Consider the following 13,211-nt stretch of genomic DNA (forward strand, 5'->3'; position numbering starts at 1 on the left):
GTGGCCTAAGCGCGCTGCCCGGCTGGGGACAGCCCCCAGCTCCCAGGCAATGTGTCCGCCTCTGGCCTCCGCAGTACGAGAAAAATAAGGAGCTACTGGAGAGGATCCAGTGGAGGCCACACAAATGATGAGGGCTTTGGAGCATCTCTTGTATGGAGAGAGACTGTGGGAGCTGTGCTTGTTTAGTCTAGAGAATAGAAGACTGATGTCATTAACGCATATAAATATCTCAGAACTGGGTGCCAAGAGGATGGAGGCAGAGTTTTTGGTGGTGCTGAGCAACAGGATATGGATAAATGGCCATAAGTAAAAATGCAAGAAGCTTCACCTCAGCATGAGGAAGAACTTTATGTTGAGGGTGGCAGAGCACTGGAACAGCTGCCCTGGGAGGTTGTGGAGTCTCCCTCTCTGGAGACATTTGAAACTCACCTGACCATGGTCCTGTGTCACCTGCTCCAAATGGCCTTGTCAGGGAAGTAGGACTGGATCATTTCCAGGGGTGCCTTTCCAACTTAACGATTCTGTGAATGTAGCCAGACCATCTTTTGGGATAGTCCCAGCTTTTCTTGTTACCATCTTTTTTGTTATGCAGTATATCAGTATTCAGAATGTTTTTAATTATTTGTGGCCTTGACTTTGAAGTACATAATGTAGTATTATGTTATGTACTATTATGTTATGTAATGCTTGATATTGAGGATTTGGGTTCTGGAAAGCCCTGTGGCATTGAGAGCACATGAAACTGCCCACTGGAATATACTGTAATCAGGAGGAAAGCTCTCAGACTTAAGATGCCAGGTGAGGAAAGGACAGATATTTCAATCACCTTTCGTTAGTTTCATCCTTCTGAACAGTTCCTTGAAATATATTACATTTACTGTAGGGAATACTGAATATGGAGAAATAATTTGAAGTGTTCTTTGCAATGTTTACATGAAACTGGCAATAGCAGGTTACTGAATCATTGAGTATGTGGTTATCTTCTTCACAATAGCTTTTGGCTTATTGGAGGCAAGAAGAATAGTGGGTTATCAGCTGAATATATTTTTTCTGTCAGTGGAATCTTTTTGTAAAATAAAATGCATTAGACTTAACTTTTTTCTTTTTAGATTATTATTTGTCAAGACATCCAGTTTACATATGTGTCATTGAGTTACATGGCTTATACAGAGTTCACCAACCCAGAGAGAGATGTGTGTGATTGTATTGCTCTGTAGGCCAAACAATTTTACAGGCTGGCTTGGAGAGTGTGTTTGAAAACCCAGCCCAGCCTCCCTAACAGGATAAAAAAGTACTTCATGCTCATTGTGATGGGGTAAGCTTCAGCAATTTGTTATGCAAGGCTGCTTGTTCAGCTTATGTATCAAGAACTATCTGCTGATGTTTGGTTTGCTTATACTTTGATGTCCACACTCAGATTGTTTGTAACTGAATGCTCTGAACCCTTCTGTCAGAATTCTTGAGAAGTTTTAAATGCTTTCAGGTGGACTATCTGCTAACTATAGGTGCATAAGAAGGGTAATGATCAAGAGTACTGTCAGAATTCAGCCTTAGAGATGTTGTTATCTCATACACTGCAATGTCCTTTATTTTAGATTTGGAAAAACTGTCAGAGCCCCTCAGGTTATTTTCCCTTACACTTGTTTGAAAAATGTTTTCAGGGGGAACTAAGGTAGATTGGGGGTGTTGTGTTTTAGTTTCTGCTTCAGCAACAAACTGTAGTTCCTTATCTGTCACTTGGTGTGACTGTGCTTTCATTCTGTATAGGTGCTATAGAGGTAACACTCACATGCTGTGAGAAGCACATCTAATGTCCTACAGAGGTTCTGCACTACAGCAGTGCTAGGGTGTGGTGGGCACCTTCATATCAAGTGCCTAGGAGATAAACTCAGGATTCTTCAGGTTTTTAATTATTATTCTTAGTTTCAGGAGCTTCCAAAGAGAAATGGAAAATGTTTCCTGTGTTCCTTTTTCAAAGGTTTGTATTTTGCCAGGCCTTATATTTGAATAGCTTGGTTTCCTCAGTTGCTCAGAAAGCTGATAAGCAGCATGTGGCTTTCAGTACAGCCTGTGACTAGGCTGGCTCACCTGACAACATTAGAAGTCTGGAAGAGAATGTTCTTGCACAAGAAAGAGGGAGACTAACAGAATAATCCCTTGATTAGTCATGGGGTGCAAAGCTACATGAAGTGAGAGATTCCCATGTTCCAGATCTGGATGTAGATTGGTAGCTCCTTAATTTGGGCATCACTCCCCTTCAGAAGCATCCTTCTGCTATTGGATGTGTTGCTGCCCACATGAGGGGCATGCCCTTAGTGTCGGGCTCTGCTTTGATCTGTTGTGTGAGTTCTAGGTACATCTGACTCCCGATCTTTAGGGACTGACTATTTTGGCATTTCTGTTCCTTTGGAGTAACAGCAGTTTCTGTTGCAGACTCAAGCAGTCTTTCTTCCTTGGGTGAAACTATTGTTCCTGTGAAAAGTCTTTCAGGTGTGATCCCTTGGTGCTGCTCTGGTGCTCATAGACTTTGAACAGAGCTGTCTCAGCACACTGACTCACCAGAATTTGTTTACTACTTTGTGGATTAGTTTTCTTCCTGGGTTGGACACCAGTGTCAGTGGCATGGAGAAAATGGGTTTGTGACAACCTACAGTTGGTTTTGCATGGCTTTGCTCCTGCCTGGCTCCTTCATCTGGGCTGCCCTTGCAGTTATACAGATGTTTGCTAGCACGAGGAGGGAAAATGGATGGAAACAAGCAGGCAGATACCAAAGGTGGACAGGAGACCTTCAGCAGTAGTTCTGGTTTAATACGCACAGGGAATTGAAATATGGGAAAGTAATGCTGCTGCTCATGTACACACTAAGTCACAAATGCTGTTTGAAATAACCATGCAATAAAGGTATTGCTAGGATATTGCTCACACTAAATCCTAGGAAGCTGTAGCAGGTGCTTGTTTTATTAGTGTATAATGATCAGTTTGTTGACATATAAGGTTTTTTAGCTTTTGCTTTTACTTTTAAAATTATAGTAGAAGCATAAATTACTCAGAACTTGCCAAGGGAAGAAGGATCTTCATAACTGGTATGTGGACAAGTTGGTTTGTTGGTTTTTTTCTTTGCCAGTCTTAAAAAGAAATCAGCTAACACCTCTATTATAAATATGGCAGTGGAATCATGAACTTAAGCAATCTTCCCATGGAAAAGAAATGGAACAAACCCAAAACCCTCAACTGTGTAATATAAAATTCTCATGTACATATCACTTGACAAGTGTCAGTTTAAACACACAGGAGTTGCTAATTTGTGTACCTTGCCCATTCTTCTGATCTGCTGCATACAGTTGTTTGTGTGATGTCTCAGGCAGCGAGCAGTCACTTGGCAGAGTGTAGAGTAATGGGGAGGGAATGGTGTGCATTGGTTGAGGGAATTGTGGTTGCCTTGGGAACTGTTTTGTGACTATAGATGGTTAATTTGTGGTAGAAGAACACCTGGTATTTTCCTAAGTATTCCTTGTAACTGTTGGAAAAAAGACTGGATACTTACACTGGTTATGTATTCAGCATGTGATATGGAGTGAGGTTGAGTTTTTTTCCTTGCTATGGTTTGCCATTGGTATTGTATTTGATAAACCTAGAGCTATGGTCCTCTGGGAGGTATGCAGACAAACTGCCTCCATGACTTGTCTTATGTGGAGACTGGGAAAGAAAATGGAAATTATTTTGTCTATGTTCCACATACCTATTTTGTTACTGGGTTAAAGCTATTTGCTTTCACTCTGCTATTACATATGCAAACATGGTGAGTTTGCAGTCTTAGATGATTAATTTTTCCACTTACCCTTGTTAATCATAGCTTCCTCATGGATTCATCTTTTTCTGGTTTCATGACACGCATTTTGTTAAAGCATCTCTAGCGCAGTAAGCTTAAACAAAAGCCTCTCTGTTGAAAAAACACAGTGCTGAGTGCTTTTGTAATTCTTTGCTTTATGACAAAAAAACTTTTCAGTTTTAGAGATAAAACAGTGTCAGAGAGAGTAAGAAAATGGGGAATGCCTGAAATGAATGACACTATTTTACCCATTATTGGAAAAAATAGCAAAATTGAAGTTAATTAGGAGAAATGTAGTACCGCAGATCACCTATGTACAGTAGTGCTCTTTCATTTGACAATATGTCAGCAGAGCAGGGTGAGTTTTGATTATACATATACTTCTGTGGAGGCTTTTCTTACAAATGAATGAAAGCATGTCTGATGTCAATAGTTTCTTAAGAACTACATTTCCTATTTTTTTGTGTCATTCTTTGTGAATTTCAGTTGTCTGTAATAGTTAATGTGCTTGTTTGTATTTGTCAAAAAGGGATGAGAGAACACAGCAAATAAGGAGATTACCTAGCCTGTTCTTTAGTTTGTTTTGCTTATAAAATGACCCAATAAAAGGATTTGTTTCTCGAAGATTTATTTGTTTTCCCCTTGAAATCAACTTAAGCAAACAAGTGACCTTCACTTTCTAAAGTGCGACTCGATTCAACTTTGCATAGGTAGGTGTTCTAAGTCCTTTGCACTAGCAAGCAGTCAAGAATCTCTGGAAACTATGAATCTCTGGGAACTATGAACCTTGTGCTGTTATGCACTGATCTTTTCTTAAAATATGTTTTCTCTTTGCTGTGAGAATGCCTGGACCATTAAATGACCAGTGGGTGTTTTTCCATTTGCAGAGATTAGTTTTGGTGCCAGTAGTGTGACCTGGCTACACTGCAATGACCAGCAAGGCTGTAGTCAGTTTTGCACTTGATATTGGCAAGGTTTGTCACTCCTGTTTCTTGTGGACAAAAAAAAAAAAAAGTGGATTTCCCCGAGAGAGAAGCAGAAAATAGGCAAGAGGGAGGCTACTTTTGAATTTTTACCATTGCTACTGGAATGACTGGGAAAAATAAGAGCTCATTCTTTATTGAACAGGAAGGTGAGTTTTGGTGTTATGTCAGCAAAAAGAAATAGGTTGAATAAAAGGTTTTGACAAGGTGGATGTCCTGGATTCTTAACAAAAATTCTTAATGACATTGATAAATGCAGATGCTATGGAATTTTGCAGAAAGACATCCCATAGTTATTTTCAAGTTCTATTTCTGCTCCTGGCTTGGTTTCAGTGGACTCCGCAGTTTGACGCCGAGCTCTTTGGGTGTGTGTCCTGAGCTGGATTGTGGGTGAATTTACAGTGACAGCCTGTGGTTCAGGTGTGTCCAGCTCTTTGTGGGTGTGTGGTGCTGTTCACTGTGCAGTGATGAACCAGGGCAGCTGAGTCACACAGAGAACCTGCCAGGCTGCAGGTCAGCTCCACTGTCCTGTCATATGTTAATCACTGTTCATCTCCAGTCCTCAACATTATGAACTGGCAAGAGCTGTCAAAAAAAAAAAAGTTGGAAAAAGCTTCTTTTGTATACGCAAATTGGTTTTAGATGTAATAAAGAGCTGGATCTTGCTACATTAAAAAAAAGCCAAAGAAGTTTTTTCCATAGAAAAATACAGTTAAGGCTTTGCATACTGTTGTTTCTTCACTTAGTAATTCTGAGAAGGAGATGAACATTCTGGATCTGTCTCAACTCAGGCAGTGTAGTGGTGACTTGTCCAATGGGTGGTTGAGCATATTTGGCATGAAAATCCAATTTAGAAGGTACCCTGTAAGGACAGATTTGGACCTTTTCTCAAGTCCTGCTGCTTGTTTAGGTTGGGTATTAGGAAAAGGTTTCTCCCCCAGAGAGCGATTGGGCACTGGAATAGACTTCCCAGTGAGCAGTATAGAGAGTGCGTCCAAAGAACTCTTCTTCCTTGGCATGGTGCGTGGAATAAAGCTTCTCCAGGGGTAGCGTGAGATACAGTGTCCATATCTTGCCATGTCACTTTCACATATTGAAACCAAAGTTGTAAGAGATACAGTGTAGTCCTAGTCACTGAAATGTTTCTTTCTGGCTAGTACTGTCTGTAAGTTTTTGAAGCGCTTATCCAAAGCTGTTGGCTTTCTTACCTACAGCTAATGAAACTTAGGAGTTTGTGTTTCAGAAACTCTTCAACTTGTCATGTTACAACACATGAGACTTCAGAGGTCTGAGCAGCTTGCATTTGAAGGGACCCACATGGTACTGGAGCAGGGATGAAGATTCCACAGAAATTCCTGTTTCTCCTGTTGAATTGATCTCAACTCAAAATCTTAATGTGGAATTTCATTCCACAAAGGTCAGTCAGCTATTGCACAGTCATAGTTGTGTAAGTAAGTTTTCCCAAAAGGAATACAGAGGTGCTTTATCTAGAGACTGAAGTGGGAAGGAAGTGTTAATAGTGGTTTTTCTGAACGAGGGAGTCTGAATGCAGTCCTGGTTTCCTGCCGGTGAACATTTATCTTCAGCTGAGCCCTTCTGCAAGTGAATGTATTCTGGACTTGTGGAGTGCTGTCATGTTTAAAGCTGGTATAACTGCTGAGATTGCGGCTAGAAGCATGTTTTCCTGCAAATCCCTGCAAAGTAACTGTTTGGGCTATCTGTGTTTTTTGTTTCAATGCTCCACTTGAGTCAAAAATGGAGAAAGCCAACCTAGATAAGTTTAAAAAGCAGTAGTGGCCGTAGCAGCTTTCACTGCTGTTAATATCTTGACAGCACTACCTTTAAAGTAGTCCGTAGCAGCTTTCACTGCTGTTAAAATCTTGACAGCACTACCTTTAAAGCATGGCACTTTTTTGTTTTAAGGTTTTTCTCTGGTTTTCATCTCTGTGGTGTTCTAACTTTGAAAAGGATCGTGATTGCGTATGACACATAAGGAATTAAGCTTTTAGGGCAAAATTTTCTGTGCCATTTTAGCTGTTTTATTTTGAAATTAAATACTTCACTGAAATCAGTGTCATGTGGAGGGTTTGTTTCAGTTAGAATGAACTTCATGCATTGTACCTAACTGGGCAGTGCTAGTGTAGTATAGGTGAGATGCACTTAGATCATCATTGTGCTTTCCAGCTAGAAATCTCAGTAAAACTAGCAGGTTACAATTCTGTTGTGATGAACTCTTGTTCATAAATACAGCTCTAAAATGTACTCTTGCTGAAATTGCTGGCAGCAAGCCTGATCTTAAGGGTGTGCAATATGATAACACCTGCTAAAAGTCTGTGGGGAACTCGATATCAAGCCTATGGTGGTAGTTTTCACACTTGTTGTTTAGAGTGTTCTTGGTGTGATATTGCTGTGTCTTCTGAATTCTTCTGTAGCCTCACATTGAAGGGGTGTCTGGAGTTTAGAAAGTAAGACCTTTATTTCAAGCTGTATATAGAAGACAAAAATCTGCTTTTTTGGGCCTAGTGATAAGTACTCCTCACATTTCAGGTGTGTTTGGTTTTTGGTTTTTTTATCAGTCAAGCTAAGTTCGCTACATATTTATTCAATGTAACTTTAGATTTGTAATGCCTTACTAGTGGCCTACTGAACACGGCAAAAAATTAAATTACATGAAGTTATTTTAATGGTTTCTACTTTTGGTCTCACCACAAAGTTTATATGGAACATAAGGTTAGAAGCACTTGATTAAATGTAAAGGCCCTAAAATCCACAAACCCAGAATTTGGATTGTTCACTGTAGTGAACACCTTCAGAATGTATTTGGTGGTTGTAGCACCTGTGCAGTTCTGTGTTTCAGCTTTGTGCTATGGCATGTTTTGAAAATGACTAAAACCTTGGCATGCAAACCAAGGGAAGGGTGAAGGGGAATGTTCTTATTTCTAGTTTCTATTTTATTTTTAGTTTGCCTAAAGCTCTGCTTGAAAGTAGAACATTACAGAAGGCAATCTGAACTGCTTTGAAGTATTCTGCTGCCTGGAATGTTATTTCCAGTACTTTCCTGGAAAGTTGCTGTGAGTGAGGTGTGTGGTAAACAAGCAGTGTTTAAGACTTTAACTAATGACTCTGAGTGAGTGCTTGGAGTTTTGTTGTGTTTTGTTCAGTAATACTGCTCAGTACCTCTCAACAGCTGGAATGTTCTTCCTTAATAATCTTCTTTTGTAATAGGTAGTACCTTTGGGCAATGTAGTATTTTCTTGTGGTGGATAGGGGGTTGTCCAATCCAGAACAAGATATCCCAGTGTTTTGAAATGCTGGTTTTCTAGGAAACAATGCACCCACTTGTACATGTAACATAATTCAACCATTTGCCATTTGTATGACATGCTGCTTTTGTTGAAAACTTAGTTAAAGCTTTTGTCCTTTTTCTTTCCACCTTCAATTTTGCCTGAAAGGCTCTGACTCATGGGGATTTTTGGTTATGTACTGTTTCTAAGGTCCTTGTTAGTTTAATTGTAAAAATTGCTTTTGTACTTGGTGTATAATTGAATTTCAGTGGTAGCATGCTGAGATTCCTTCTATGTGAGAAATAGTTTTGATGTGAAGAAAACAGCTATAGGTCACAAGATAGCTGAGTCTTAAAGTGAATTTGTAGCAGCTGTTGTGGTGAAGGAAGAAGATGCAGTTTTGTAAAACTTTTCTATTTTGAAGACAGTAAGACATGAATATTTTTGAAAACTTTGATTTTTTTTCTTTACAGCATGTCTGCAAAGAACATAATCTCTTTCTTCCTGTGTGTATTGGGGTTTTTGGGCAGGAGTGGGTACTCATTGTGTTTTAAGTATCCTTGTCAATATTTTGTACTGTTATCTGTTAATTATAGCAGCATGGAGAGCTTAGTAACTGTTCTATGGTTGAATTATTGCAACATGCTTTTATTCCCCTCCATCCCAAGAACTGGAAGATTAGGAAGAGGAAGAAAAGTGGGTGAATGAATTGCTACTGCAAAACAGTGTTTCCACTGGATTGTACTTAAATTGTTGCAGCTTCGAGCTGCTCACAGAATCAGGGAATGGTTGGGGTTGGAAGAGAGTCCTAGAGATCATTTAGTCTAACAGAAGCTAGGGCAGGCTGCATGTTTGTGTCTAGGTGGGTTTCTGCAGAAAAGGGCACTCTGCAGCCCCTCAGTGCAGCAGTTCTAGATAGTGACCCCACTGTTCCTGACTCACCCCAGGACACCACTGGCCTTCTTGGCCAGAGGGGCACACACTGCTGACATGCATGGAACTTCTGCCCTGGAACTCCTAGGTCCTTCTCCACAGAGCTGCTTTCCAGCAGGTCAGCCCCCAGCTTGTACTGGTGTGTGGGATTATTCCTCACCAGGTGTAGGACCCTGCACTGACTCCTGATGAATTTCATTAGGTTTCCCTCTGTCCAAGTCTCACTGAATTGTAGCACAACTTCTTAGTGTATTAGCCACGCCTCCCAGTTTTGAATCATCCACAAACATGCTGAGGATGCACTCTGTCCCTTCATCCAGATAATTTAATAAGAGCAGACCCAGTACTGACCCCTTGGAGAACACTGCTGGCTACAGGCCTCTAACCAGACTCTGCTCCAGATCACAGCCCTTGGCTTCCCTCTTCTGATGCCTTTAATTTAAAACCCTCCTCACCATCCAGACAAACCTATGAACGAAGATCTCTTTCCTTTCTCTGTCAGGTGGATCCCCCAGTCCCTCACAGACCAGGTTTCTGAAGTGACTCCCATGGTGTGAGCCCCCAAACCCCTGCTGGTGGCAAAGGGGGGTACCTGGGGCTGCCTTAGCTCCAGCATCTTCCCTGCTGTCATGGGTGTTTCCTCTTCAGTCTGCAGAGCAGTGAAGCAGTTTGGCAGGGACACCTCAGCCTTTGGGAGAAGTCTCTTCCTCCTGCCAGTCCTTGCTGCTGCAAGCCTCCATTCTTCAGCATTATTTCCCCTGTCCCTTCTGGGTGTGCTGGTGGGGGAATTTTTGGCACTTTGGCTGTGGGTTGTGCTTGGAACCCACCATCCAACTCTTTCCTACCGCATGCTGCAGGAGATAACACCTGGGCACACCTTTTGCAGACAGGTCTGCTACCTGTCCCTGCTCTGGCAGAAAGGTCTAAGCGCTGGCCCTTGAGGGCCGGGCATTTCAAATTGCTTAGTCTCTAAGTATTAAGGTCCCAAAAAATCTGATTTCTTCAGCTCAGTAGCCTTCAGGAGTTTAAATATCTGCCAGGATTGGAGAGAGCAGATAAGCAGAAGCTGAAAAATTTGAAAAGCCTTTAAGCAACTGAAATGTGGTTGGCAGCATCTCATGCTTCTCATTTAAATCATCAAGGATCTATTCTGTATTTCCCCTTTTTCCTCATGTTCTTGCCTTTGTTCTAATGAATGGACTTAGGAACGAAATATATTGTGTTTTTAAACCTTTGCCAGTTAAGGTTTAAATATGCCAATTTTAGCAATGTAACCATGTAATGTGGGATTTTTGAGTTTTAAAATCCTCACATGTGAGCCATAGCCTGCTGGTGGTCCTCTGCTGCACCTTGATTGGAAAAAGAAAAGATGGTGTTGGCACATTTTTGTCTCAGCTATGGAAAATTTAAATGTTACCCCTTTTGTACTGACTAGCTGTTGATCCTACATTCTTTTATAGTAATTTTCATTAGAGTCCACTGTACTTGCAGTGAACAATTACTTGTTAGGTTGTCCACCCTTACTTTTCTGCCATTCATCTGACTCAGGTTTTCAGCCTCATTCTCCCCTTTCTTGAGGGCAGGCTTCATTGTTCTTCATACTTCTTTTTAAGGGTTTTTGCACGGTTTTAGCTCAGAAATTGCAAATATTTGCTCTTGCTAGCTCTTGAGGGTGCTACTCTCAAGTGTATCTGTCCCAGCTTTAAGGAACTACTAACAGATACTGCTGTATCTGGCAATGATACTTAGTTTCCCTTAGCATTTTCCTACTGGTCCCAAGAGAATCCCTGCTCCTTCAGGGGTACGTTAGATGTGTTGCATTTATGAGGCTTTTGATTTTGGACGCTGTGGGTTTGTTTTGTACTTCAAGAGGTGTTCATATAAAAGCTGTTACTGATTTGGTTTCCTTATGTTCTGGTGAAAGTGACACTTGGGAATTTGGTTGAAAAATGAGCATTGCCAGTGACTCAAGGCAGGTCTGGCCAGTGTTCCTGGATCTGTCAGGTTATACCAGAGTGTTCCCATGGCTGAGCACCCCCAGGCCAGCAGCTACAAGTGGTGATGAGTGCCTTGGCCCTCTGCTCTGTTGTTGTGGCCTTGCTAACATGCATCACCTTCCCAGGAGTTGGTGTAAAGCTGGTCTCAGCAGCCTTGTTTCTGTATAATGTGAATTTATAAATGTGTGTTTTGGTTGCAGTACATAGCCTTGCTGGTGGTTTTGTAACCTTTCACCCTACTCAAACTGCTCATGGTTGCAGGCAGGAAGGTTGGCTATTCTTAGTGGAATGGAGATGTTTCTGCATGTAATAAAATGCAGTTATTGTAAAGTACAAGACGTTTTTATGTCTTGCATTTTGTTTACTTCTTTGTACATCACTGTGCTTAATTATAGTGACTTTTTTTTTGTTTTCCCTGTTTAGTGTGGCTGTTCTGGTATTTTATCAACAAAGATGTTGATATGATTGATCTCATTACTTTTAGCAGTTTCTTAGAGATTTTGCAGTGACATGCTAGTGATGGAGAAAAAAGATAAAAATCACAGATATCTGTCAGACACTATTCTGTATTTTTGCCTACAATCCTGATCCTCTTTATATTCTTCCTTACAAATCCTCTTTATCCTTTACACCATCATATATGTATATATATTTCTTCCTGAATATCAATAATAGGAATCTGTTTTATGAGTAAGATGATCACTGGTGTTTTGCTCAAGCTGAGAGTTTGTTCGCTTCCTTCTCCTTACTGTACCTAGCACTTTTCAGAGTTGTTGGTCCAGGACTTTGCTGACAGTATGCTTTAGCTTCTAACTTTTTTTTTATGTGTTTGGCTGGTTGGGTGTTCTGAGCTTGCTGTGTTTACAAATCTTCATTATGTGAATTTTTCGGTGAACTTTTATTTAATTGTATGGCCATTATTTTTAGGCTAAAATTATCTGTTTGGTAATCTGAACCTAGGATATTTGCTGAGTTTCCCAGTCTGAGGCTTAAACAATTGCTTAGTCTAGATTGGGTTTTTTTCCTTCAGGCTTTAAGAAAACACGTAGTGATGCATGTTTTCAAGGGGTTGTAGTTAGAGCTTGTGCATTATTCAGTATTCAAAACATAGCTGCTGAAGTGAAGGAAACTTTCAAGGGTTTAAATAGTTAAAACTATTTGCTACCCTTTCTTGACAATCTCAAGGCTCTTAGGATCTTAAAAGAGTTTGGTGTGTTTTTACTGTTGGTAATCGCTTTAGTAGAGCAGCTGGAAAAAGGGAAACTGTATAAAAGCATTAATAAAAAATAAACAGCTGAACTGTTGAGAAATCCTGGCTAGATACCAAGTAAAAATCTGCAGGGATGTTGAAGTTGCCTTTGACAGCAGTCTCTGGTACAGCCAGGATGAAATTTTCACTGTTGCCTTTCAAGTATCTATTCCAGTCATGTCCAACCTGCAGTGAAGGAATGGAGCCAGTGGGTTGTGTTATGGTTCTTCTTTGCTGTTGTTGAACACACTAGCCTGAATTTGGAATAATGGAATAAGTTTAAAATAATGGAAGCTAAGTTTAAAATTACCTGATAACTGCAAAATCTTCCTATGTGATTGCCATAAGTTGCTCATACAGTAACTATGAGTAATGTTTCTTTCCTTTTCACTTGTCAGTTTCTGATTCCAGACTAGATGTGATATATTTCTTTTTCTTCTGCATTCTGACTTGCAGTGGTTAGTTTGGACTCAAAATGCTGTTTAAAAGCTTGACTTCATGTATTTTAATATCAATATGCTTTCAGCTAGATATAGGTATTTAATAAGCACTTAACACTTTGTAACATAACCAAATGGTAAGGATAAAGAATGCACATAACTGATGAACTATAAAACTACTTAGATATATTTAAGATTTTATGATCATACTGTTAAAAGATGGTAAGAATGGCCTTTCTTGGGAAAAATGTGTACAAATGGAACCCAAAAGCAAATTATTTAAAACTATTTATGATTACAGAGTGAGGTGGTTTCCCCACTGTCTAATTTAGATGATTCTCTCATTTTCAAACTTGGAGGCAATCATTGCATGGATTGTGCTTGACGCTAGGAGTCAACTTCTGGATCCAAGCCCTTTGTGCATATCAGTATAGAACAGGATGATGCTTTGGTTTGAGGTTTATTTTTTTTGTGTCTGAAATAGTTTGAAGTTTTA

The 13,211-nt window shown here is 40.2% G+C and overlaps 1 protein-coding gene across 1 annotated transcript in view; it reads right to left on the reverse strand.

The window, feature by feature from the left end:
* The window catches only part of COPS4 (COP9 signalosome subunit 4), a 10,628-nt gene extending 10,191 nt beyond the window's left edge, over positions 1-437 (reverse strand). Inside the window, exon 1 of the mRNA XM_005418215.3 lies at positions 430-437. Coding sequence (XP_005418272.3) covers positions 430-437 — 8 coding nt within the window. The remainder of the gene's footprint in view (positions 1-429) is intronic.
* Positions 438-13,211: the final 12,774 nt, after the last annotated feature.

This window comes from Geospiza fortis, unplaced genomic scaffold (assembly GCF_000277835.1).
Source record: "Geospiza fortis unplaced genomic scaffold, GeoFor_1.0 scaffold11, whole genome shotgun sequence".
NCBI classification, from domain to species: domain Eukaryota; kingdom Metazoa; phylum Chordata; class Aves; order Passeriformes; family Thraupidae; genus Geospiza; species Geospiza fortis.